This window comes from Salvia splendens, chromosome 12 (assembly GCF_004379255.2).
Source record: "Salvia splendens isolate huo1 chromosome 12, SspV2, whole genome shotgun sequence".
Taxonomy (NCBI): domain Eukaryota; kingdom Viridiplantae; phylum Streptophyta; class Magnoliopsida; order Lamiales; family Lamiaceae; genus Salvia; species Salvia splendens.
This window is the reverse complement of record NC_056043.1, coordinates 33504668-33530684: the sequence shown is the minus strand read 5'-3', so window position 1 is coordinate 33530684 and position 26017 is coordinate 33504668. Positions and strand designations below refer to the sequence as shown.

Here is a 26017-nt window from a genome sequence, read left to right as displayed (position 1 = left end):
GATATGGACAAAGTTGATTTTTCAGAATTTAAATAGTAATTTCAAACCAGAAAGCACCTATATATACTTTGTGATTTGGTGAGCAATTAAAAATATAGTATTAATTATTTAAAATTTTATGACTTTATAATTTAATAAAATAATGATGGAAGGGTGGTTGATAATAATTGGGAATGTGTGTGGCAAAAGAGATGGATGAAATAGGCCCTTCCTTATCTTTGCCAAAGTCTGGTTACAATCAACTGCTGATATTGGGCCCTTCCTTCAATTCTCCCTCTCTGTCACACACACACACACATAGTTTAAATATACGTATTTACCAAACATCAGATTCTCTCTACATTTGATGATTAATAAATATCTCATATATATTAAACTTGAGGTCAATGAATTAAACAAGTTGATTAAGTGCATCATCTTGGTAAAAATCATGCATGCTCCTATACATAAGTAACACGTCGGATAATCTTCTCTTCTTACAAAGCCTTTTATGCGGGCGAGGAGCCTAATTCTGATATGTTTAGAACGGATCGCGATGTTTGATCTTAACGCAATTGTGACAGGTGGATCAAGAGTATTGACTTCGATTGTACTAGTATTAATATCAAGAACATGCTTATAAGAATGCCTATAAAAAGTTGTTGAACTAAGTTGTGATAATATTGCATGTTGATTAATGTAAAGGCAAGTTTAGAAGTGGTTAGGACATGAATCAACTTTTAGTGGGTATTTGGTAGAGACTAAGACTTCATTGACTACTGAAATTTCTAATTAATCGTGATTAAAATACCAAGATCTAGACATCTAGTCACAACCAACCAAGAAAAACAATAATTAACATCAATGAATAAATTAAAAATAGTCATGCTATTATATCACTGCAATCAATAGACTGCCCATTTCACAAGTACATCCACAACTCAAATAATATAATACATGTAGTGCGTGTATGTGTATAAGTAATACTACATGTATGTATAGATAGTAGTAGTAAGTAGTAATTAGTTAAGAACATTAGGTAGGATGGTGGGAAATATTTCAAAATTTTGTCCACAAACTCTGACTTCTCACATATGAACTCTGGGACTCAAAATTTGAAGTTGTCAGAATTGAAGCAATTAATGGATGTTTTGTAAGTGGAAATTAACAAACAAAAACTGCAGATTTCAATGAGGGAAGTAGTGTACAAACTAAGTACATAGACTTGATAGCATGTGCATTTCCCTGCATCAATCTTGAGGAATCATTCATTTTGATTAATTACAATATATATTTATATATAGATATAATTTCTTCGAGTTTTTACTTTATTTTCTGTTTTAATTGTATTTTATTTGATGTGTAGGAAGATTAGCTAGAGTAGGTAGCATCATCGCGATATAATTTTTTTTCTTAAGTAACATACGATATATATAGACTATAGTGATAAATATAATTATTAAAGTTTCATTCTTTATACTTTATCTTACTGCATCTTCTTAGTCTTTAACCATTAGTTGAAAAAGAAAAGAAAAGGGATATATAGCTTTAAAATAGCCAAAGTTATGCTGTGGAACACTAGATCGAGTTTAAAGAAACCCTATACTAATATTAGTTCTGATTAACAAATTATAAGTTCTAAAAATAAGTTATAAAATCATTTGAATTTTAACCAAAAAACTTAGCCATATGGAGAATTAGCACATCATTTTAACTACGTATTTTAACCTTTAATCAGAGAGTATAATTTTGTTTAAAAAAGAAAAAAGCAAAGCACCATTTTCCTAACTACCAAAAGCAACACAATAAAAGAGATAAAAATGAAAGAAAACGTGACCCCAATTTCAACATTCTTCATGCTTTAACCCCTTTTCCTTTGATTGAATCTTAATTGCATGTAATCCTTATTTTAAACCCCTCTTAAACCACTTTTATTCTTTAATCCAACGAATATTACCTCAACCCTTTTTTTTTATCTAATTGTATCTAATTCCATTTTTAACCCCATCTTTCTTCTTTTCTTTTTGGAAAATTTAATAAAATTTCATTCTAGCTAGGATTTATTGTTCTCTCTATATCTGTGTACTTTGTAGTAGGCCGACATAATTAGTCTGCCTTAAAAAATGAAAATATATAAGACATCATAATTATATAGATTATATGTACAATCCTTCAGTAATGACCTTATGTATGTTCTTGCTCACCCCAATTAATCAATTATTTTAGCACCAAAATCATTTATTAATTAATATTTTCTGAATAATCCAATTCAGATAAATTTCGTTTTCAGTGCAATAAATTTCATAGTGAATTCAAGAATCATAGACGTTTAGTTATGTCTAGTGAATGAGACTAACGTACTACTAACAATAACAAACGATGATCCATTCCCTATACATATATATATATATATATATATATATATATATATATATATTAATTATCCAATATTTGATTGTAGACAACTAAGTGGTAGAGTGGAAACTTTTTAGATCAAAGAAAAACACTTAACGTTCACTTACGTCTTCTAGATCGAGTTTGACGTTCTTATAAGGATCCATAGTATAATATATGCAAGCTATTATAGATAATCTATATTTGATAGTATGATACAAGATATCTCAATCAAAAAAAATCACGTTATATGCAATAAACGAGTCCCTAGATAGGCGTGATAGTAAATACTAGAGATGGATATCATTTACAAGAAGGGAATCCTAGTGCAGATCAAATTAAAGCTACACACCATTGAGGAAAATAACATAAGATGACAAATAAAAAGGTGGCCACACCATTTCTTTAACAAAAATGGTTTGGCATGCTTATATTTCCAACTCATTCCCATAAATCTACTCACTTTTCCCCATTCATATACATATATATATATACACTCCACATAAGAAAAGATTCAAATGGAAATTTTTAAAAAGAACGCAAATGCATTGTACATATAAAATATATGTTCTCAGAATTTAGATATTTTAAATATATACATTTGTATTTAGTGCAACATTTTTAGGATAATTTTTTTTAATACAAAGGCAATACTAATATTTAGTATATACGCACAAAACTTGCTCCGACATTCACGCTGCCTTCAACAATAGAACATCACTTTATCATTAATCTGAGCATTTTGTAGTTTATGCCGTATTTGAGATTGTCTTTTCTTGAAAGCAAGCTTCGATTCATACTGAACCTTTTACCGGTTTGAGATATTTTAAATATAATACTGCAAAAATTACACATTATTATGGGTTATTGTGTGATACACATACACTATCATATTTATACTAGTATTATATTTTAAAGTATTTTAGCTGTTGGATGGAGCATCTTTCGTGCTACATATCTCAATCATGTGATCGATTAATGCAATCATAACAATTAAGGTTTAATTAGGAGGTGAGAAACTACTTTTTCCCCAAAAGGTCTTTTTATATATACCAATTCGTGTCATCTATGTATTCACAAAAGTATATATGGATAGATTAAAAATTGGCCATAAAATATCAAAAAATGGAATTACAAAACAAGACACAATTAAGTGCATTCGTCCTAATTTTAATAAATATGTTTCACACTCAATTCAACATGCAAAATTATATTATTACCCTACTAACCAACAACTATATGCAAAGAATGGGTCTAACTTAGCATCGCAGTCATGATGAGTCATTGACTTTGATAATCGAATTATGATGTGTTGATATGATCATATATGGTCATGCCAATCATCATATAGTATGTTTGAAATGGGTGTAAAATATGTTTTGGAAGATAGAAAATAATAATGTGTTTAGAGACACTAAGATTTGGTCTACAGCCACATCTTGTTATGCAAACCATTTTGGTCTACCATCACCATTGGGGAAAACTTTAATAGATGCGTTTAGAGAGACGTACTCCCTCCGTCCTTTAAACATAGATCACATTTGCTATTTTGGGATATCCTTTAAAAATAGACTAATTCTATATAAGAAAACTTTTTTTCTCTAATGAGATGAGTTTCATTTCCATTAACAATACTTCAATCATTTTTTCTTTCTACCTTTCTCTTACTTTACTAATTATGCATTAAAACTCATATCGTTTTTAATGTTATCTATTTTTTTTTAGAGACCGAGCTAGTATTAATAGAGTATATTAAATGAAATTCCAGTCAATCAAATCAATTGGGTGATGAAAAAATACTAGTGAGTGAGCTCTCACTACCCACAAGGTCAAAACTCCGGTAACAAATTAACCTGCAAAAATGATGCTAGTGGCCGACAATTTGTTCCTTCCCTCACATGCAAACAAATTCTACATTTTTCCCACACACGTCCCTTTCTCTCTCCTAATTTTTTTGCAATTAGATTCAATTTGATAGAGTAGATAAGATTATTAAAATAGATAAGTTTAATAATATCGGAAGATTCATAATAATGTCATAGAAATAGGCCATATTTCATTTTCCGTCCGTCCTATAGAAATAGTCCATATCCATTTATGATAATTTTTTTTCTTGTTCTCTTTTACTTTATCATTTATGGTCCTACCACCACTACATCATTTCAACTACATTTTCTCATTCTCTTACTTTATCAATCACATTAAAACCAGTGTCAACCCTAAAGGGCTTATTTCTATGGGACAGATGGAGTACTATATAATTAGACTTACTGATAATATATGAATCTTGGTTGACAAAATTATCAGGAGCCAATTCAATCTGGAGCAATCTCAAGAATAACTTAATCATGATAGACTGAACAATCTTGTACTTGTGCATACTTAAATGAAGGCATTAAGTTATAGTCTTGGATAAAAATGCCAAAAATTTTAAAGTTACAAACCAAAAATTTGAAGTAAAAACTGATCATATGCGTCGTTATCTCAAAATTAAACATCAAATATAGTCCATCAAAGCGAACAAGATATAATAAGACTAAATCCGATGTGATCCACCAAATAGATACACGTCTGTCTCCTAAATTACAAGCGTCGAATGAAGGTTGGCATTTGGATTGGAATGCAGAGATAGTAGCGAGATTCCGTACAAAATTTTATTCAACATATATTACTCCAAAACTCAACTATATAATACTCCTATAGTCTAGAAAAAACATGTAAATAAATTAAAAAGGAACCGAAGTGGAAAATTTGCATTACTTAATTATCAGGACTTGAATTTCTTAGCGACATGCTCCGGCGTCGGAGCTGAAGTAGACGTCCACCACCCCTTTGGGGCTGCCGGGGAGCTTCCTCTTGTTGCACACCTCTTGTATCAGCGTGCAGCAATTCTCCACCTTATCCTGTTCCATCATCACAACTCCACTTAAATCACATGACTATTATGTCAATCACTCTCGAAATTCGTTTTCTACCTTGTTGATTCCGAGAATTCCGATGAGATGATCGTGATGTTCGACGCCGATTGTTGGCTCCACGCTGCTGATCACATACAGCATTGTAGCGGTGGCCAATGCAGAGGGCGGATACCTCATGAATCTACAATCTGCAGATCGATTCACACTCAAAAATTGAAGAGAGAGGAAGAAGAAGAAGAAGATTAATTACCAGAAAGTAGAGAGAGAAGAAGGCAGTGACATCTCCGAAGAAAGGTGTCGCTGAACATGCCTAACTTTCTGGCGATGCAATCGAGAAACGAAATCGGAGTAACCGGATTCATCTTCCAATCGAGAGTGGAAAGAACTAAAATCTCCATTCTCTGAATCGTTTTGGACTCGAAAACGTAATCGGTCTCCTCCACCACCTGCAAATCCGATCTCAACAATCAGATGAAAAAAAAAACAGAGAAAGAGATCCGAAGATACAACACATACTTGGAGATCTAAAAGCAACGGCACATGAGTCTCCTCCACTTTGGCAGCCAATGAAACGCAAGCAACAGCAGCTAATTGCGCCATCCATGGCTTGTCACCGCCAGATTGGAAGCTACGTTGAAATCTATCGAAGTAGTTAACCGCAAGCACGGCAGTGAGGGCAGAGAAGGAGTAGTAGTGAACGACTTTAAGCATCCACTCAACCGCCTCAGCTCTCACCGGAGCAGCGCCGCGGATTTCCCCGGGCGGTTCGTGGTCCTGCTCTTTGTGCAGTAGAGAGATGAGGTCGTCGTCTTCATCCTGAGGGGCATTATGGTAATTGATTATGTGTGTGAAGGAGGAGGAGGAGGAGTCAGAATGAGTGTCGTCGTCCCAATAGCGTTCCTCCTCCTGGCAGTAGAGGGCGGAATCGAGGAGGATTTGAGAGGTCAGTTGATGATGAGAAGACATCTTCTTCCGAGAAGAAGAGTTTCGAGGCGTGCGCTCATTCTCTAGTCAAACCGAGATGATGAGGTTGGAGCCATTTTAGAGAGATGGATTTATGAGGCGCTCTTTAATTACTTTTTTCTCTTGGAGGGTGTGTTTTGGGCTAAATAAGGCCGCGATGATAATGGAATGGGAATGGGCCATGCAAAAAAAAAACATTATTCGGCACGTGAGTATTTGTACGTTAGAATTAGTGAAAAGATAAATATAATCGATAATAAAATACATTTTTATGAAATGTTTCAAATTTGAGTCATAAACTACAGGAGTATAATATTTATGTATAATATTGTAATTCATACTTGTATGTGTATGAGAGAGTCTGTGTCTAATGAGTTTATATATTGTAATTCATGAATGTGATTGAGATTCTTATCTTTATGGTTTATTTTCATATATAATCGAGTAGTTAAATTTATTTTTATTAGTATGAGTTATACCCTCTATCTTTCATCCTCTTTTCTATTTTTCTTTCACAATCATGAAATTTGCATATTCTAATCTCACATTGTGACAAGACCATGTAAAATTACACATGACGAAGAGAAATAGCTGGGGGGTAGAGGCTGAACTGCCGTAGGATCGGAGGCCGATTTATGGAGATTCCTGATAATCGAGTCGGTCGCCCAATCAATTCTACTTAGAACTGTATGCATTTCTTACCTAACACCATTTTTTCTCTTCGGATCGGCTATCTCAATATATCATTGACGACCATCCATCTCTGTCTGTCTTCAACTTGAATTCGAAAGAATTCATAGCCTTTTCAATTCTATGTTCGTATTTTACACAATTATATTAATATATAGTAAATTAGGATACTAAACAACATTTGGAAGAGAGGATATCATCACTTACTAAAATTGACGTATACGGCGTCTGAAATAATATCAGTATAAATAATTGGCTCGTAATTACCATTACATATCATTTCATTATGTTCACAATTATTAATTCATAATTGATGGTTATATCGAACCAATGATTGTATAATTTATGCTAATTTCGATATGACGAGAACGTCTAATAGATGTTAGTTGATATCATGGACGTTAGAGACGAAAATAATTTGAAGCGTGAGTGGCCGTAATTTCATAAATAAAGATAAAAATAATTGCATGGAATAAATTAATGTAATAGTATAGCTGAAGGATTTAAATATGTAGATGCCATTGGACGTACGTGACCTATGTATCTATGTTATGAGTCATGACCAAACAAAAGAATAAAAAGCTTATAACTCGTGACTATCATTATAACGTTTGCTAGTAGGCCAATTATTTGAAGCTAGGCCGCATGCCCATTCTTCAAATGTTGTCTAATTTATTTGTAAGATAACTATATTCAAAGGAAATAATAATTGTTTATATTTCAATTCGCGTGTGATACTCTATGATTGTAGTTACAATTAACATGTATTACTACTATTATGTAACATGCTGAAACTCAAACACTCAAGATTATAATTTTCCGCATCATCCTAAGACATTTTATAAGCAAAGTACTCTTTGATTTATCAACAAACAGAATTAAATAATTAGACATAATCGGAGATGGATTTTGGAAATGTAACTATAGGGAGAAATGCTCTTGCTTTTTGTTATTTGGTGTGAATAGATTGTACTTTATTTATTATCTCGAATTATTAAAAACAAAATAATTATTCACTTTATGAAATTCAACATGGATAGTTTATGTTAAAACTATGAGAACAACATCACGTCATCAATAAAGAGGAATATATAATATCGAAGTGGCATAAATAATTCTAGTGTTAAGGAAAAAAGAAAAGATTAAATAGCTAGCGATAATAAAAGAAAAAGATAAATAAAGAAGACCGGCGTTATAAAGACACCAATAAATCAAAGCTGGAGTATTGTCTCTTTTATCTTTAATCAATCTTTTTGTGCCAATTTCTAAAAATGTCACACCCACTTTATGCACATTTAATACTAATATTAATCTCAACTAATATATACGGTTGTCTCTGCATACATGTATATGTGATCAGTAGTCACAATTGAGATGGTCTCACTTGTTAAAATTTGTGAGATATAAATATGAGTACGATATTTAAACATCAATATTGTCACAATGCAAGCTCTTTATTGAAAAACCATGGTAAATGCCTTATTATTCGACGTTTATATATATAATTAGTGTTTGTAGTATTTAAATTAGGTCTAAGTTTGTTTATGAGCATTAAGCCTCAAAGAAAATTCATCTTCGCTTAAATCATAAATAAAGGATTTAACCATATTACGTAACTTATCATACCTCTAAAAAAGTCGTTGTGTAAAATTATTGAAACTAGGAAAATTTAAGCTAGGATGCTTTATAAAAAATAGATATAATTTGAAAGAAATGATAAATAGATTAAAAGCTTTATAACTATTTAGGAGGACTATCGTATGGAACTTTCTCTCTTTACCAAAAGTGTATAAGTAGCTAGAGTATACTAATAAAGATAAAAATTAGTCATTAAAATATGTAAAATAAAAATAGCAACTTTGACTAGTGGTGAATTGTCATAGGGTGATTCATGAACAAAACACATGCTTGTTTGTGAATTGTGCTATTTCACTACTAGAAAAATTGCTTCTCACTACACTTTTTTTATCACACTTTATAAAAAGTGCCAGCATAGATGTACTATCTACACACTAGCTTTTCACTGCACTTTATAATATATTGTTACTGCACTTCAACATAAAAAGTGACATCATAGATGTTCTATCTACACACTACCTCTTACTACAGGTACCCGGTGCTGCACTTGCATAAGTGCCATTATAGATGAAGTGTCAGCACAGTAATTTTATAGTGACAATTTTAAGTGTCATTACAAGCCAATTTTCTAGTAGTGTTTATATAGCAATTGACTATCATAAATAGGTTGGAATGTGAGGTCATGTTTGGTTAGCAGAATTCTGTCAGGAAAAATAATCTGATTCCTTAAATTTTAAATTCATATGTTTGTTTTTATTTTTAATCAAACTGGGAAAGTAATTAGAATCCGAGAACAAGAAAAGTTAGTACAACTTTCTAGGATTCTGAATCCTAACTATTCTTAGGTGTTATTTTTCCCAGTTTTAGGATTCTTACATATTTAATGCAATATAGTATAGTTTTATTATTATTATTATTATTATTATTATTATTATTATTATTATTATTATTATTATTAATTATAATATTTTAAAATTAATTTAAAATTATAAATTATAGTACTTAATTTCAGTATAATAAATAACTACAATTAAAATTATCATAATTATAACTAAATTTTATAATATTTCATAATAGTAATTAATAATTTATTAAATAATTAAAATATAATCATATAATATAAATTGTATAATAAATAATTATTATATTTTATAAATTAATAATTAATCAATAAAGTTGTTGACAAACTCATAATTTAGGATGGTGTTGTGGGTAATGAGATGGTGATTTTGATGATTTAAGGTGTTTAATTTAGGTTTTTATCCACACATACACTAATTAGTGTTTTGACGAGTTTGTCGAGTGTTTGGAGCTAAAACAGGTGAAAATGACTTGAAAACGAGCTTGAAGGAAGAATCGCCCACTATATTATTCAAGTCATCCGCGCTTCAATGCGCGACTTTCGTATAATAGCCATAACTCTCTCATCCGGACTCCGATGGGGGCGTGCAAGATACTCACGCGAAGCCCTTTCGAAGACGAAGACAATGCTTTTGGAGGATTTCAGAGGAAACGCCCGACCGGGCGATTTTTATGGGGAAAACGCCCGACCGGGCGTTTTAGTCGCGAACTCCAGAAAATTTGCCCGACCGGGCATTTTGGCGACTTAAAATCGCCCGACCGGGTGATGTGTTCTGCGAGGCTTTACGTCTGTATTTCCACCCCGGGTATAAAAGAGACCGAGGGTTTTCGTCTCCCACATCTCAGAGCCCCAATCCTCCTCCCTCTACACATTCTTCCACTCCATCTCTCACACATAACTCATCCATCTTCCATTGGAGCGGAGCTCTGCAGATCCAGGCAAGAAACGATTGAAGATTGAAGATTCAACCTTGGGTTCTATCGATTTCTTTCATATCTAGTGCTATTATTCTTGTTTTTACTACTTGTCTATGAGTAGTTAAACATCATTTGTAGATTTGTTTGGTGAAAATTATTATGAATATGTTTTGATTGATTGAATTGAACCTTTTCCTAGCTCTTGTGATTATTTTGCTTGTTCTTGTGCTTTTATTGTTCTTTTGTCTGGCCAACTTTAGAACTATGTTCGTTAACTAGATTAATCGAGAGATAGCTAGTTTTACGTGGTAAAAGGAACGAGTACAACACATAGGTTTATCTGCACTCGAGAGAGGGGACCCTTTGTGAGGGCTTGAGTCTTAGGAACCATAAGGAGTTAGAATCTAATCTATTGGAAGGAGACTTTGATAGTTAGAGTCTAATCTACTGGATAAGTGCACTCGAGAGAGGGCTTATCTTAGAATCACGACTTTCCTAATAATCCTGGAGACACTTATAGGTAAAGGTTTTGTGAGATCAATCATCACTAGGTCGTAGTAGTCGTATCCTAAAACTCTACATTCTTTAGCCTGCTTTGTCTATTTTATTTTATTTTTATATTTGTTCATATTTATGTCAAGTTTATAAAATCAAAAACAAAATTCTCCGTGTCTCTAAATAGTATATGACGCTTAGTATATGATAGCCAGTTGCAATCTTATTCCCTGTGTTCGATATCCGGTACTGACCTTTAGCTATACTAGATCTACCCTGTATGCTTGCAGGTATTTTTAGTGCTAATAAATAGTGCATCAAGTTTTTGGCGCCGTTGCCGGGGAATATTATTGCATTAAGCTGATATTGTAGAAAGGTTGATAATACTAATTTAGAGTTTAATATCTTGCATAGTTTTATTGTGATTTTTTCTCTTTATCTGTTTTTACAAGGGTTGCTATTTGAGGAGAGCACGGAGCACAATAATGGATTACCCTCCGCTCCTGCACAAAAGGCATCCCAAAGGAAATCCCGAGAATGGGGGTTAACTTTTGAGCTTCAAAGAACGTCAAGCTAAAGACGTTAACCAAGCGCTTGTTGGGAGGCAACCCAACATCGGTATCATTTTTCTCTTTTTTGTTTTAGTTTAATGTGTTTTCTTAGTTTACTCATGTCCATACCGACTTTACAAACTTATTCTTAATTTAATTTTGAATAAGTTTGGGGGGATGAAGTGGTGGACCTTGAGTTTAGTTGTTTTTGCTTGTTTTTGTTAATTTTTTTTAATAATCCCGGGGTGAATCTTGTCATGAGCATATCAAAGAAAATTTAGAAATACTCATGTTTAGGAACATCAGACCGAGTTGCCTACGATTAAATGTTTGTGTTGATTGAGTTGACTTGATGCATTGATTTTTGAAGGTTTAGTGAAAATGTGCATAAATAATGAATTGCTTGTTTGCCTTGAATCTTGCATAAACCTTGTGAGACTTGAGCCATAGATTTCTTCCTTGTGTGATTTATCTGTATTCATGTATTTATTTCTAGAACTTGCTCCTAGTCTGCTTAAGTCTGCAAAGTGTTTAAATGATAAAAGAGGACGTAAGGCCATCCTTCTTAGCTACTTTATATATCCAAATTATTGACCTTACTCAAAATATTTTTCCTAGCTAACCATTTTGAGCCTTTAAAGCCTTTTTCTTTGAAAGCTAAATAAAGGGGAATATTCATACACTCTTGAAGAAAGTTAGTTCATATCTAGTGAAAAGAGTCGGAGAGATAAGGTAGAAAGAAAAGTAGTGTGCTTACTTGTGAAAAGTGCATAGACATCTGTGGTTTGAATAAGATAATTGGTCGTGCACAAGAAAAAAAAAGAGAGGACGTGCAAAAGAAAAAAAAGGGAAAATAAAAAAAAATCAAAGGAATTTGGGAAGTGAGAAGAAATTTAGACTAAGTCTAGAATTTACTGAGATATGAATTGTTGGTGGGGTGCTAAGTTTGATGTAGTAGAAATTGATCACTTTTGCTATGTTTGGGTTTAGTCACTTTTTAGCCATATTTCCTCACCTTACCAAAAAGCCTACATTATAACCTTAAATAAAGACCTTTCGGATTTTTGATTTTAATCACATAAAGTAGAGGAGAGATTAGACTTCGAGCAAACCTATGGTAAACTTTGCATGTTGCATGATCTGAGAGCATATACTTTTTCCAATATACACTTTGTGAGTGAGTGATAAACACACTTCTAAACACTTGTGAGCGCATGTACTTTGAAGAGGTTGCGAGGTGCGTAGGTGTCGTTCAAGTGAGGATATATCCTACTGGCAGGATAAAGATCCTAACTAAGCCTAGACCTCGTCTTCAAAGATTCCTCAACCCACTTCTACTGATCAGTATAGTGGAGGTAAGGGTCGAATCCCACAGAGATGGTGCGTTTAAACTACTGCGGTGATGTTTTGGAGGGTTGGTTAGCTACCACGCTCGGGTTGAGTTTCTACCTAGGCGAGTAATTAAAGGGTGGCGTCCTACTGACTAGGATGGGGGAGCAGATCATGGAATGCAACTGTGTACGTGGAATGAGGAGACATGGTGTAACAGAAAATGTTTGGAAAGGACGGTATTTCTATTTTTGGCTAAGCAGAATATTCAGAGTGTAGTGGAGGTAGTGGTGACTAGGCTGACAGATCTGCAGGTACAACCAGAGGTGAAGGACAAAAGAAAGCAAAAGTAAATAAAAGTAAGGTGGTCCCCAATCTGGATGTAGACATCGTCTTCTCCAACAACACAACTTGAACTCAGATAACAATTCCAGATCCAACCCGGCAAACGCAGATTAACAACTCGCGAACACAGATCTAAAACTAAGAAATCAAATCTGAAATCAAACGCTGAAACTGGACTTCTGCATGCTGGTCAACATGAAAGATCGATTCAGAAAATAAAACGAAGCCTTGCATGCAACGATCTACTTCCAGATCAAATAGTACATGTTTACCTATCCTAAAGAAATTTGTTACGTAACAGAATTTAGAGATTTAGCACTTAAAACACCGAGAAATCTTAGATCTAAGCTAACTAGACAAGGAAAGAAAAGAACACTACAATGAACGAAACGGAAATCAACTTCATAGCATTAACACGTTCGGATATCCAAAGCAAGCATTTCAAAACAACAAAATCCCAAAATGTAACAGAAATCCAACGTAAAGACGGAGAACTAATTAAACTACGAAGGCAATTTAAAGATTGTTTGCCACTCCGGGCGATAAAATCTCTGACTGGAACTACGATCTAGCTAACTGGAACGGACGATGACTGGAACTCGGGAACATTCTGAACGTCAGGTGATCATGGCTCGGCGAGGCAAGAAGTGGACACGGCTGAAAGACTGAAATTACCGAGAGAACTCTCTACCTAAAGATGATGGTGAAAATCCCCCCTCTCTCTCCAACTTGGCTACCTTTTATAGGGAGGCTACCCTTGATTTTAGGGTAAATCCTCGCTGCAATTTGACTTCTTTGCCCTTAATTGTGGGTAATCTGTCCCAGCTATCCGTCTTCTTCATCTCAAGCCGTTTTAGCACGTATACGGATCAGTATGAGACCATGCTGGCGCTTTTTCTACCCGAACACTCCGGAACTTCCCTACTGGCCAGAACACTTATCCTGCACACTTTGAGCAACTGCTTTGCAAATATAATCATTTAAACCTGTCATACTGACCAGTAACCGAGGCCTAGAATACGACTTATCAAACTGCTCACACTTACCACATGCTTGCCCTCAAGCGTGAAGAACAAACAAAAAGCAATAAGTCGCATTCTAGCCTGGTTACTTCCCTGCCCGACTCTACCTAAAACTGGACTCTAGACTACAACGACGAAGAAAAAAAAAAAGAAAACACAAACACAAACACAGAAATACATAAAACACTAACAGATTGGGCTACATTTTCAACCATCCCTCCCCTCTGGATCAGGTGCAATCCGGCCTTAGACAGCCTTGAACTTCTGCCGCCCCCCTCTTTCTCTCCCAGTCAGTACATCTGCTTGTCAAGATCGCCCACACTCTCGGTCAACCACTAGGTTCACTCAGTCACTCGCACCTCACCAGGAACGTTAGGACTGAATTCTCTCATCATGCTCAACCACAATTGCTTTGGACTTAGATCTCACGTGCAGCTACTGAAGGACTTTAAGGCTTGTAACGGGGCTGTTGGGTTGTAGTGTTTTGGGTAGATGTTCCTAAGGCTCTAAGGTTCAAAAACTTCTATTTAATTTATGAAGGGGGATTGTGTGCATCAGGCTTCTGATCAGTTGCTTTTCTTAGCTGGTGCTTCTGGCTTGAGTTTCCAACTGGTTAGTAGGCTTCTTGTGGCTTCGCCACCCTTATTCCTTCATTTTTTTGTGTGGTCAAATCTCTGACCATTTTCTTCTTTTCTTTCTTTCTTCCTCTCTTTTTTTTTTCGTGGCTTTGCCACCCTTATCCCTTCCTTTTTTTGGACCTGGAATGTCTCCCTGGTCGATTTTCTTCTAACTTTCCTGCCCAGCTGGTTTCTGCTTTTTTCACACTTCTTCCTAGCCAGTAAGCTCCATTTGTTTCATGCCTTACACACAGTCCCAGGGGCTAGGGGTGTTTATCTGGGTATAAAAGGTTAAGAAAAAAGGGTTCTAAAGGTGGTGGTTTTTTTTTTTTTTTTTTTTTTTTTTTTTTTTTTTTTAAGGGGGGGTTCCTACTGCCTTCAATATTTGCTACCCGTGATCACTTCACCCTAGGCAAATTGTGGCAGCCTCTCTTTTCTTTAAGTGTATGTGGAAAGTGGTTCCACTTTAAGGCTTATAACTCACATTTTAGAGGGCTTTCGTGTTTGGCTCTAAGTGTGGGCTTTTCTCTCATACTCACATCATCCATACTGGTCAGGAGGTACTAAGGAGAGTGGTTTCGGTTTTCCAGCTTGTCTTATCTCCCTCAATTCCCTTCACCTCCAGCTCAGGACGGTTGAGTTTTAAGCCCAAATCAGCACACAACATAAAAAAACTAGACCTAAAAAACACAAAACGAGCACAAACACAGAACACACATATATGCATCATACTGGCCATTACGTCCCCCCTCCTACTTCACAAGTGTCTGCCCCAGATAAGGCTGTGAAGTGGAAAAAAAAAGTACTGGCCAGTATGGTAGACACACAGACAACAAAATAACAAACAAAAATAACAACTCAAACAGAAACTTCTCACACTTAGGCTATGGAATAGGCTAAGTGGGAGAGGTTTGAACACCGGACAAAATCCACTAAACAAAGAAACACGTATATACAAAAGAAACACAGAAACATGCTACCAAGAAACAAACCCTAACTTCTCACACTTAGACTATGGAATAGGCTAAGTGTTATGAAGTGGGGTTTGCTCGCAAACACAGATTATACTACCTAACCGAAAACCACAACATAACAAAAATACGAAAAGTTAAAAAAGCTTAAAAAAAAAAACTAACTTGGTCAGTAGGGGGGGGGTCTATCGAAGTCGCCTGCTCCTTCGTGGGGCAGGTGGTGCAGGTTGTTCCTTCGGGTTGTCCTCTTCCGTTCCAGTTTCATTTTCCTTCGCCGGCTCCTCGGCTCTTGCCGGCACCTCGGCGTCCGCTGTCTCTTGCTCATCTTCTACTCCGGTCTCTTGGATATGTGGTTCATCAGTCCGGCCACCATGGCCACTCGGTCCTGCAGCTTGCTCCTTCCTCAGGTAGGTCATTTCTTCTAAGATGTTATCCATACTGGTTAACATTCTGTTCATTGCTTTTTGCATCTTGGAGTTTTCCTCCCCGAGATCTGATACTATAGCTTCCATGGCCGCCTGTCTCTGATGCATCATATCCTGCTCTGCAGAGCCCTTCAACATCCTTTCCACAACTCCTGCCAGCTTGATCACCTCTGCCTTCAATTGCTGATTCTCCTCTGCCATTTCAGTGACTGTCCTTTCTAGAGCGGCTTGCTTCTGAGTCAGTATTCTCTGCTCCGCAGACTCCTTCAATACATGTTCCATTTCTGACGCTAAACGAATCATCTCTTCCCTCATCTGTCTATTTTCCTCAGCCATCTTTTCCACAGATTGTTCAATTCTGTCTCGCCTCTGGTCATGTCCTGGTGCTTCCTGAGCTGTTGTTATCCGAGCAGTGGGTATTGCCTCTTCTCCCATCGCATAAAAGTAGGGCACGCCCTGCCTCATGTACACCGTGTTCGTTCGGACGAACAGAGGGATGTCGAACAATCCTGGGGCGCTCACCATCGTTAGTGGGGTTAGGTCTTCGTCCTCCGAAACGGTGATGTTGTTCCTCATGAAGATTCCCAATATATGGCAGAGGGAAATATTCCGTGCTGGGTGAGTTGCGACGAGGTGACATGTGTATGCAGTCCAGAACCCTAAGTGCAGCTTCTTGCCCTTTTTTGCACACCATATAAGGTACAACTCCGTCATTGATGTCCGGACTGCCGAATTAGACTGCCCCAAAAGATTGTAGTCTAAAAAAAGTTGAACCAGGCGTAAAACGGGGTCGCTAAGGTGGATCGATCGGGAGATCGTGGATTGGAACTGCCCTGCTCCGGGGTGAGTAAGTTCCTCCCAAGCCGACTGGGGCTCAAATTCCACATGCCGGCGGGGAATCCCCCGCTCCCTGTTTCTCCATTCAAGTCCTATTGCCTCCTCCAAACTGCATATACCCAACCTCACAGTCCACTCAATCAGATTCATCCTAATTTCTCCTCCAAATACCCTGAAGCTAACACACTCTATATCCAAATCAGTTGTGACTTCGAATCGAAAAGTTGCGAAAAACTCCTTGGCCAAATCGACCGGGACACTTAACTTCTCATTACTCAACAACCATTCAAAACCCAACTCATGCAAAAGGGCTAGAAACGATTCACTAATTTGCATCTCATCTAAGGATGGGAGATGAATTACCTTTCCACACTTAACCTTCTTGCCTTTTGCGTTCTTTGTGCGGTAAACTGACTGGAGCTTCTTGTCGTCAAACAACTTCATCTCTTCCACAACGTCATCCGTGAGTTCCACCGTCCAACGCTTATACCGGAGTGGTTCGGCAGGTGGATGCAACAGTTCTCGATGATCGTTGGGGAGTTCCCGCTCCTTGTATTCCTCCTCTTCCATGGTTGTGTCGCTATCTGATTCAGATTCTTCACTGGCCTCGTACTCACTATCGCTCTGTGTCTGCCGGTTTGATGGGGTCCTCCGGGCAGTCTCAGTGATCACTATGCCTGTGTTCGGGGTACGCATTCTTTTGGTTTTTGATTTTTTCTCCACAACGGTCTTGCCCTTTCTTTTCCTTTCTACTTGGTATCTAGCTTCCTCTTCCGCCTCGGTTGGTGGCGTCTCCTGGGTAGAGGAGCTACACTCTTTCTTGGCATCTTCCTTCTCCAATTGTTCGGGGCTCACTGACTCGGGTGCGAGGTCCAGTCCCTCAGCCACCCGCTCGGCTTCCACACCCTGATCCTCTTGCGCCGGACAGGGTTCGTCGTCACTCACGATCTCTAGGGGATCCTCCGCCGTGTTCGGTTCCGCCCTGTTGGGTGCCCACTTACCCAAACAACGTTGCGATTTCCTCTGCGGTTTGGGTGGCTCTGCCTTGGAGCCTGTCTTCACTACCAGTTTCCTTCTAACGGGGATCGGTTTAACTACCGGAGGTGCCCCTGGGGTGGATGCCTCTACCTCTGGTTCTGTTGTCTCTGTTCCTGCTTCCTTGGCTTCACTCTGCTTTTCCCTCTCCTCTTCTCCTTCAGACTGGGATGTCTTATCCTTCGGTATGGGTTCTCTAAAAGCTTGTTCATTCTCTCCTACTGATCTTGGTGCGAGGTCCAGACCCTCAGCCACCAAGTCAGTTGTCTCCTCTCTTCGGTTTACCCTGTTCATTATCGAGTCAAACTCCTCGTCCGTCATGAGGCCCTGTTTCCTGGCTGATTCGTTCAGATCTATCTCTGGCCGTCTTACTTCTTGAAATACTGGGTCCTTCTCGGGCGTCATTTTTGCTCCGCCACTCTCTCCCTGGGTTTCCCTTACTTGGCTGGACCTTTTCTTTCGCTCCTCAGAGTCGGAGCTGTAAAACGCGGCGATAGCTTCCAGGTCTGCCGAATCTGGTACCGAGGGTTCCGATGCCGCGGCGGCTGAGGGAGATCCTTCCTCCGACTGTAGTTCTGCGTGTCTGACCTGTGCATGAGGAATTTCACTGGGTGCGGTTCCTATGCCCCCCGTGTGGCCGAAATTGGTCAATGCCGCCGTCCAGTCCCTAGTCGGGTCTTGTTGGCGAAGGAATACCATTACAGCATCCAAAGAAATAGTGGCCGGCGGTTGAGCAGTCGGTGCGGGTGGTTGGTTCGACTGTGGTTGGGCCTCCGGGGTATCTTCTCGCAGCGGCTGCGTATCTTGGGTGTTCGCACGACGGGGCTTGATTTTCCTCGCGATAGCTTTCTTACCCATGACTGTAATTTGTGATTTGACGGTAGAAATTAGGGTTTGGTTTGAGAACGATGGTTCTGTGAGAGGGATAGAGGAGAATTTCTTGAAAGGTATTTTGGAAATGAGGGTTTTTTTTGAGGGAGAAAGGGAGGGTCGGTTGGTTTAGTTCGGATTAGAAACGGCAGTTGCAGGTGGTTTCAACCGGCTATCAGTGGTTACCGGTCATGCCGCTTCATGTGAAAAGTGGTTGGGCGACAGGTGTTGGTTCCTGATTGGCTAGCGTGTGTACTCTCTCTGCTCCACACCATTCCAGCACTGCCACCCTGCAAAAGCTGCACACGCTTAATTCAAATTTACGTCCTATCCACAATTTCCCTCTATACTTACCTATTACGGAAGATAATTCAAAATGGCACTTAAATACAAATTGGAGTGACACTAAATAGGTAATCTCTTGGTCAAAGTGTACCCCAACCTAAATTTAAGGCCCGAAAATATATTTTTGGATTTTTAGAAAATTTTCAAGCATGCAAAAATTAATTACGTATATACAGTATTTACATTCTCCTTAGGTAATTTGGAATCCTACCTGGCCAGTATATGCAGAATATTATCAAAATGAAACTAGCCACGTGGAATTCCAAATTCCTATCTTACTAATCAGTATGTGACCTTAGTATGTGGTAGTAGTGGAATTTCATCCACTACCCCCACCTCACTATTATCCCTAAAGATTTTCAACCTATGTCCATTCACAACAAAAGGCTCAGAGTTAGAAAGACTCCCTGAAATCTCCACCGCTCCATTAGCTCGGAGGGCTGTTACGATGTACGGTCCTGTCCACTTAGATTTGAGTTTCCCGGGCATTAACTTCAATCTCGACTGGAAGAGTAGTACTTTCTGGCCAACATGGAGCTCCTTGGTTCTCAGATTTCTATCATGCCATAATTTCGTTCGCTCCTTGTACCACATGGCCGAGTCGAAAGATTCCAATCTAAGTTCTTCAAGCTCCTGTAATTGCAGCTTCCTTTCCTCCTCACAGGCTGTAGCATCCATATTCACTTTCTGTACTGCCCAGTATGCTCGGTGCTCGATCCCTACAGGTAAGTGGCACATTTTTCCAAAAACTATTCGGTAAGGGGACATACCAATGGGGGTCTTGTAGGCTGTTCGATATGCCCAGAGAGCATCCTCTAATCTCACGCTCCAATCCTTCCGAGAAGGATTTACAGTTTTCTCCAAAATCTTCTTTATCTCTCGATTAGAGATCTCGGCTTGGCCGTTAGCTTGCGGGTGGTAGGGGCTTGAAAGTCTATGGTGCACACCGTACTTTTTCATTAAAGCTTCAATTGTACGATTACAAAAGTGTGTACCTTGATCAGAGATGATCGCCCTTGGGACTCCGAAACGGCTGAAAATGTGACTCTTTAAGAATTTGGCCACCTCCTTTGCTTCACACGTACTTGTGGCCGTCGCTTCTACCCATTTGGAGACGTAATCCACCGCGACTAGGATATACAGATTGCCATAGGACGAGGGAAAAGGCCCCATGAAATCCATTCCCCATATGTCGAATAATTCACAAACAATAATCGGTACTTGCGGCATCTCATCTTGGGCAGATATTCCACCGGTCAGTTGGCAACGCTCACAGCTCCGGCAGAACTCGTATGCATCTTTGTTGAGAGTTGGCCAGTAAAAGCCGCTATCCAGAATCTTCCTTGCCGTCTTCTTGGATCCGAAGTGCCCTCCACATGCTAACGAATGGCAGTGGGTCAACACGTCCCGCTGTTCCCAGTCAGGAATGCACCTTCTTATCACTTGATCGGATCCTACCCTCCATAGGTAAGGGTCGTCCCAAAAATAATATTTTGCCTCACTCTTGATCTTCATTCGTTGGGCTTTGGTAACACTTGGTACCTCTGGAAGTTCTCCAGTTACTAGGTAGTTGGCCAGGTCCGCATACCATGGCTCCTGCCCTACCTTCTCTTTTCCTTTTGCTGCATCATTCTGACCAGTAAGTTTGTACACTTCTTCCCAATCAATTTTTCTGGGTGCAAAAATCACCTCACATAAGTGTTCCTCTGGAAACTGGTCGTGCACCTCCTCGCTGTTTCCTTCTTGCACTATTCTGCTCAAATGGTCTGCCACCTTGTTTTCGACTCCTCTCTTATCTTCCACCTCCCAATCAAATTCTTGCAACAAGAGTACCCATCGGATCAAGCGTGGTTTTGATTCTCTCTTGGTAACTAGATACTTAAGGGCTGCATGGTCAGTGTATACTACGACCTTAGATCCCAGCAAATATGGCCGGAACTTCTCGAAAGAAAACACCACTGCCAGCATCTCCTTTTCGGTGGTATCGTAATTCCGCTGGGCTTGATTTAGAGTCTTGGACGCATAAAAAATTACGTGCCTCCTCCCATCGATCTTCTGACCCAGCACGGCCCCTACCGCAAAGTCGCTGGCGTCGCACATTACTTCGAAAGGATGGTTCCAATCAGGAGCTCGTATGATAGGTGCGGATACTAATTTTTCTTTGAGAAGATCGAAAGCTGCCTTGCATTGCTCATCAAAAACGAACTCCACATCATTTTGAAGCAGTCTGGTAAGGGGTTGGGCGATTTTGGAGAAATCCTTTATAAATCTTCGATAAAATCCAGCATGTCCCAGGAAACCCCTTATTCCCTTCTGATCAGTAGGGAATGGTAATTTGGATATGACATCCACCTTGGCTCGATCCACCTGGATACCTCTTTCTGAGACTACGTGTCCTAGGACTATCCCTTCGGTGACCATAAAATGGCACTTCTCGAAGTTCAAAACCAGACTCTTTGCTTGACACCTTTCCAAAACTATGTCCAAATGATGAAGGCAAGAGTCGAACGAGTCTCCGTAAACCGTGAAGTCATCCATAAATATTTCTATGCACTCCTCAATCAAATCGGAAAATATGCTCATCATGCATCGTTGAAACGTACCTGGAGCGTTGCATAAACCGAAAGGCATGCGACGGTATGCATAGGTTCCAAACGGGCAAGTAAAAGTGGTTTTGTCCTGGTCCTCAGGATCCACGTGAATTTGGAAGTACCCGCTGTACCCATCTAGGAAGCAGAAAAATTTTTTCCCAGCTAATCTCTCTAATATCTGGTCGATGAAAGGCAAAGGAAAATGGTCCTTCCTTGTTGCGTTGTTCAGCTTCCGGTAGTCGATGCACATTCGCCAACCCGTGACCAGCCTTGTTGGAATCAGCTCGTTCCTCTCATTCTTGACAACTTGGATCCCGGATTTCTTTGGAACCATGTGGATCGGGCTGACCCACTCACTGTCCGGCACTGAATAGATAATCCCTAGCGACAACAACTTCAAGATTTCCTTTAAAATTTCCTCTCGCATGTTAGGGTTTACCTTCCTTTGAGCATCTCGATGAGCCTTCGCTCCCTCTTCTAGCCTGATGTGGTGCATGCAAACGTCGGGGCTTATCCCTACTAGATCTGTAAGGCTCCATCCGATTGCCTTCTTATTCCCATTCAACACAGTCAGTAGCCGCGCTTCTTGTTCTTTTGTGAGACTGTTGTTGATGATTACGGGATATGAGTTCTCCTCCCCGAGGTAGGCATACTTCAAGTTCGATGGTAACTTTTTTAGCTCGACTTGGGGTGGAAGTGTGTCTTCGGGTAGAGGGTTTTTCTGGGCCTCCCCGTCTTTTTTTAAGTCTTCCCCTGAAGGTTCTTCCGTACTGACTGGAAGCTTGGCCCCTGCGGCTCCAATGAACGCCGACTTTTGACAGAATTCCTTGATCGCTCCTTCTATTTCTTCGTCGGTCAACCCCTGGCTACTGATCAACTCACACCACGCAGCAGCTTCTTCGTCGGCCTGATCACAAGCATCTAAAGCCTGGAGTTTTTCCTGTAATAGTTCGGTCTCAAGAAAATCTTGGACTAGAGGGTCAATCACATCAACAAAGCATAGATTTTCAGAATCAATGGGTTTCTTCATGGCATCATTTATATCAAAAGTAAACTTCTCACCATTAAAATCAATGCAAATAGTCCCCTCGGCCATATCCACTATTGTCTTAGCCGTTCTCAAAAAAGGTCTCCCTAACAAGACTCCACTAGACTCTCTCGCTTCATGCTCACTCATTTTGATCACATAAAAATCAGCAGGGTATGTGAACTCCTGTACTCTAACCAACACGTTCTCTAAAACTCCCTCAGGGCTTATGCACGACCTATCAGCCAGCTGGATCAACACCCTAGTGTTTGACAGCCTCACTCCTTTCAGTCGGTTATAGATTGATAATGGCATGACATTAATGGAAGCTCCAAGATCACACATCGCATGTTCAACCTTCACATCCCCTATAGTTATGGGTAAAGTGAACATACCTGGATCGGCCCTTTTGGGCGGCAGTTTCTCTTGCACAATTGCGGATGCGATCCCTTCCACCATGATTTGTCCATCTTTTTGAGCTTTCCCGGCTATGAAATCCTTAATGAATTTTCCGAGCGGGGGTAGTTTCACGGCTTGGAGGAATGGTATGGTGACGTCCAACCTTCCAAAAATCGACAAGTAGTCGACCGGGTTCTCTTTCTTCCTCTTTGTAACAAATCGGAATGGGAATGGTTTCTCCCCTTTTTTCTCTTCTACGGGTTCCTCAGCAACTTTCTTTGGTAGCTCTTGGGTCCGAGCCTCCATTCTGGGATTTTTCTCTTGAGGAGGTTCCTTCCTGGTCAGTAAGGCATCGGGTTCACCTCTTATACCTGGTGTATCATCCAGGAAGAATGGATCCTGCATTCGAGGCATGAAATTCCCTATTTCCTCAGCTGAAATTGTCTCGCCTCCTATCTTCGTTCCATTCGATCCTTCACTCGGCTGTTTCGGTTGAGGTGCATCATAAGTAGTTCCTGACCTCAACGTGACCTTACTCACATTTGCCTTCTCGGGCATTTGGACTGTAGATGGGAGTTTTCCTGCATTTCCCTTCAAATCACCCATCGAACTGGCCAGTTGAGCTAACTGCCTATTCATCATATCCATGTTCGCCTTATGTTCTTTCTGGGCATTTTGCATCCCCTGCACGACCTCATTATGGGCTTGCAATTCTCCTTTGATGTTCTGTTGTGATGCTAGCATTTCACTCATCATGTCCTCAACGGATCTCCTCGGCCTGTTCGAGTTTTGGAAATGACCCGGCCCTTGGTGTTGATAGTTCTGGGAGGTTTGCTGTCCTTGATTAGGCGGGTATTGGTTATATTGGGCAGGAGGAGTGTACTGATCTTGAGGATATTGATTATGGTGCTGGGCTTGGAATTGATTCTGGTTCTGATGGTGTTGGGATGCTTGGTTTGGTTGATTTGGGTAGTTTTGGAAATTTCTCTGATGGGGTGGCACGTAAACAGGGTTCGAGTTTGAGCTTTGTGGGTTATAGTTTTGGGCTTGTTGGTTTCTTCCTGACCAGTTGGGCTGGAAGTCTGGGTTTGCTGGTCCACGGTTAGGGTTTTGGTTCGGGTAAGGGTTATATTGGTTCTGGCCTTGACCTTGGTTCTGGTTTTGGTTCCCTTCTCCCCATCGAAAATTCGGGTGGTCCCTCCATGGTGCGTCCCGTTGTCTCCCCTGGATCCAATTCCCATTCTGGTTAAAATACCCAGCGGCATTAGCTTGCTCCGTACTGATCAAGTCATTCGGATGCTCGTATTGGGCCCCTTGATTCCCCTGCTCTGCACCCTTGTAGTTCCCAGTTGGGAGAGGTGGTGGAGTGCTCTTCTCGATGGCACTCAAAAGTGACTTCTTCAGTTCATCCATCTTCAAGTCCATTTTCTGCTCCAGCTTGTTCTCCTGATCAGTAGTCGATGCAACAGCAGCCCGCTCTCGGTTGTATCCTTCCCTTGAATGGTCATACTCTTTCTTTGCATTCAGTAGCTTCCTTAGGACTCTCTTTGCTTCGCTGACCCGTAATTGCGTGAAGCTTCCTCCCGAAGATGAATTGGCCAGGTCTTTGGTTACCGCGTTCATGCCCTCGTAGAAAGTATGATGTACTTCAATGTCCGCCATGCGATGGTTGGGACACGATTCCAAAAGACCCATGTATCTTGCCCAATAGTCGCTCAAGGGCTCGTCATATCCTTGCTTCACATTCGTTATTTCTCTCTTCAGTGCGCTTGTCTTAGATGACGGAAAAAACTCGCCCAGGAATGCTGACTTGAAGTCGGCCCAAGTCTCAATAGAGTCAGGGGGCAAGCGCATGAACCAGGTGTTCGCTTCCCCCTTGAGCACAAATGGCAGAGCTTTCAGCCTATAATCATCTTCAGTCGCTCCTGCTGGTCTTCTCTGCGCTCTACAAATCTTACAAAATTCGTGAAGGAACTCATACGGCCCTTCATAGCTTTTCCCGCAGTATGTAGGTAGAATCGCTATGACATGAGGCTTCACGTCACAAGCAGTCTGTCCCGGGGTGACCACGATAGCTTGCGGTGGTTCTCCTTCGGTATGCGCATTCAGCGTACCGATCTCTGGATCTTCGTCCATGTTGGCAGCCATTCCTGGATTGCCTTCCAACAGTGGTAACTCCACGGGAATTGGTCCTTCTATGGTGTACTGTTCTTCGTCGCTACTCGTGTCTAGGTCAGACAGAGTTGTTGACAGGCCAGAACGAGTGGTCACAAGTATGGATCCTCGCTGAAGTATCTTCGGTTTCCACGGATTAGGATCCGAACTGCTTCTCATAAACTGAAACAAAAGAAAAAGAGAAAAAATTATACACAATATTTACGCCAAAGTATCACACACAATAGTATATAAAACGCCATCCATCCCCGGCAACGGCGCCATTTGAAGAGGTAGCGAGGTGCGTAGGTGTCGTTCAAGTGAGGATATATCCTACTGGCAGGATAAAGATCCTAACTAAGCCTAGACCTCGTCTTCAAAGATTCCTCAACCCACTTCTACTGATCAGTATAGTGGAGGTAAGGGTCGAATCCCACAGAGATGGTGCGTTTAAACTACTGCGGTGATGTTTTGGAGGGTTGGTTAGCTACCACGCTCGGGTTGAGTTTCTACCTAGGCGAGTAATTAAAGGGTGGCGTCCTACTGACTAGGATGGGGGAGCAGATCATGGAATGCAACTGTGTACGTGGAAATGAGGGGACATGGTGTAACAGAAATTGTTTGGAAAGGACGGTATTTCTATTTTTGGCTAAACAGAATATTCAGAGTGTAGTGGAGGTAGTGGTGACTAGGCTGACAGATC

At 39.8% G+C, this 26017-nt stretch overlaps 1 protein-coding gene across 1 annotated transcript; it reads right to left on the bottom strand.

Annotated features, from left to right (window-relative positions):
* Positions 1 to 4901: 4901 nt before the first annotated feature.
* On the bottom strand, positions 4902 to 6329 carry LOC121757028 (cyclin-D3-1-like). The gene is made up of 4 exons (XM_042152492.1): positions 5808 to 6329; positions 5542 to 5737; positions 5349 to 5479; positions 4902 to 5276 (listed from the first exon to the last, which is right to left on the bottom strand). The coding sequence occupies exons 1-4, from the start codon at positions 6255 to 6257 to the stop codon at positions 5157 to 5159; spliced, it is 897 nt and encodes a 298-aa protein (XP_042008426.1). The 5' UTR covers positions 6258 to 6329; the 3' UTR covers positions 4902 to 5156.
* Positions 6330 to 26017: the final 19688 nt, after the last annotated feature.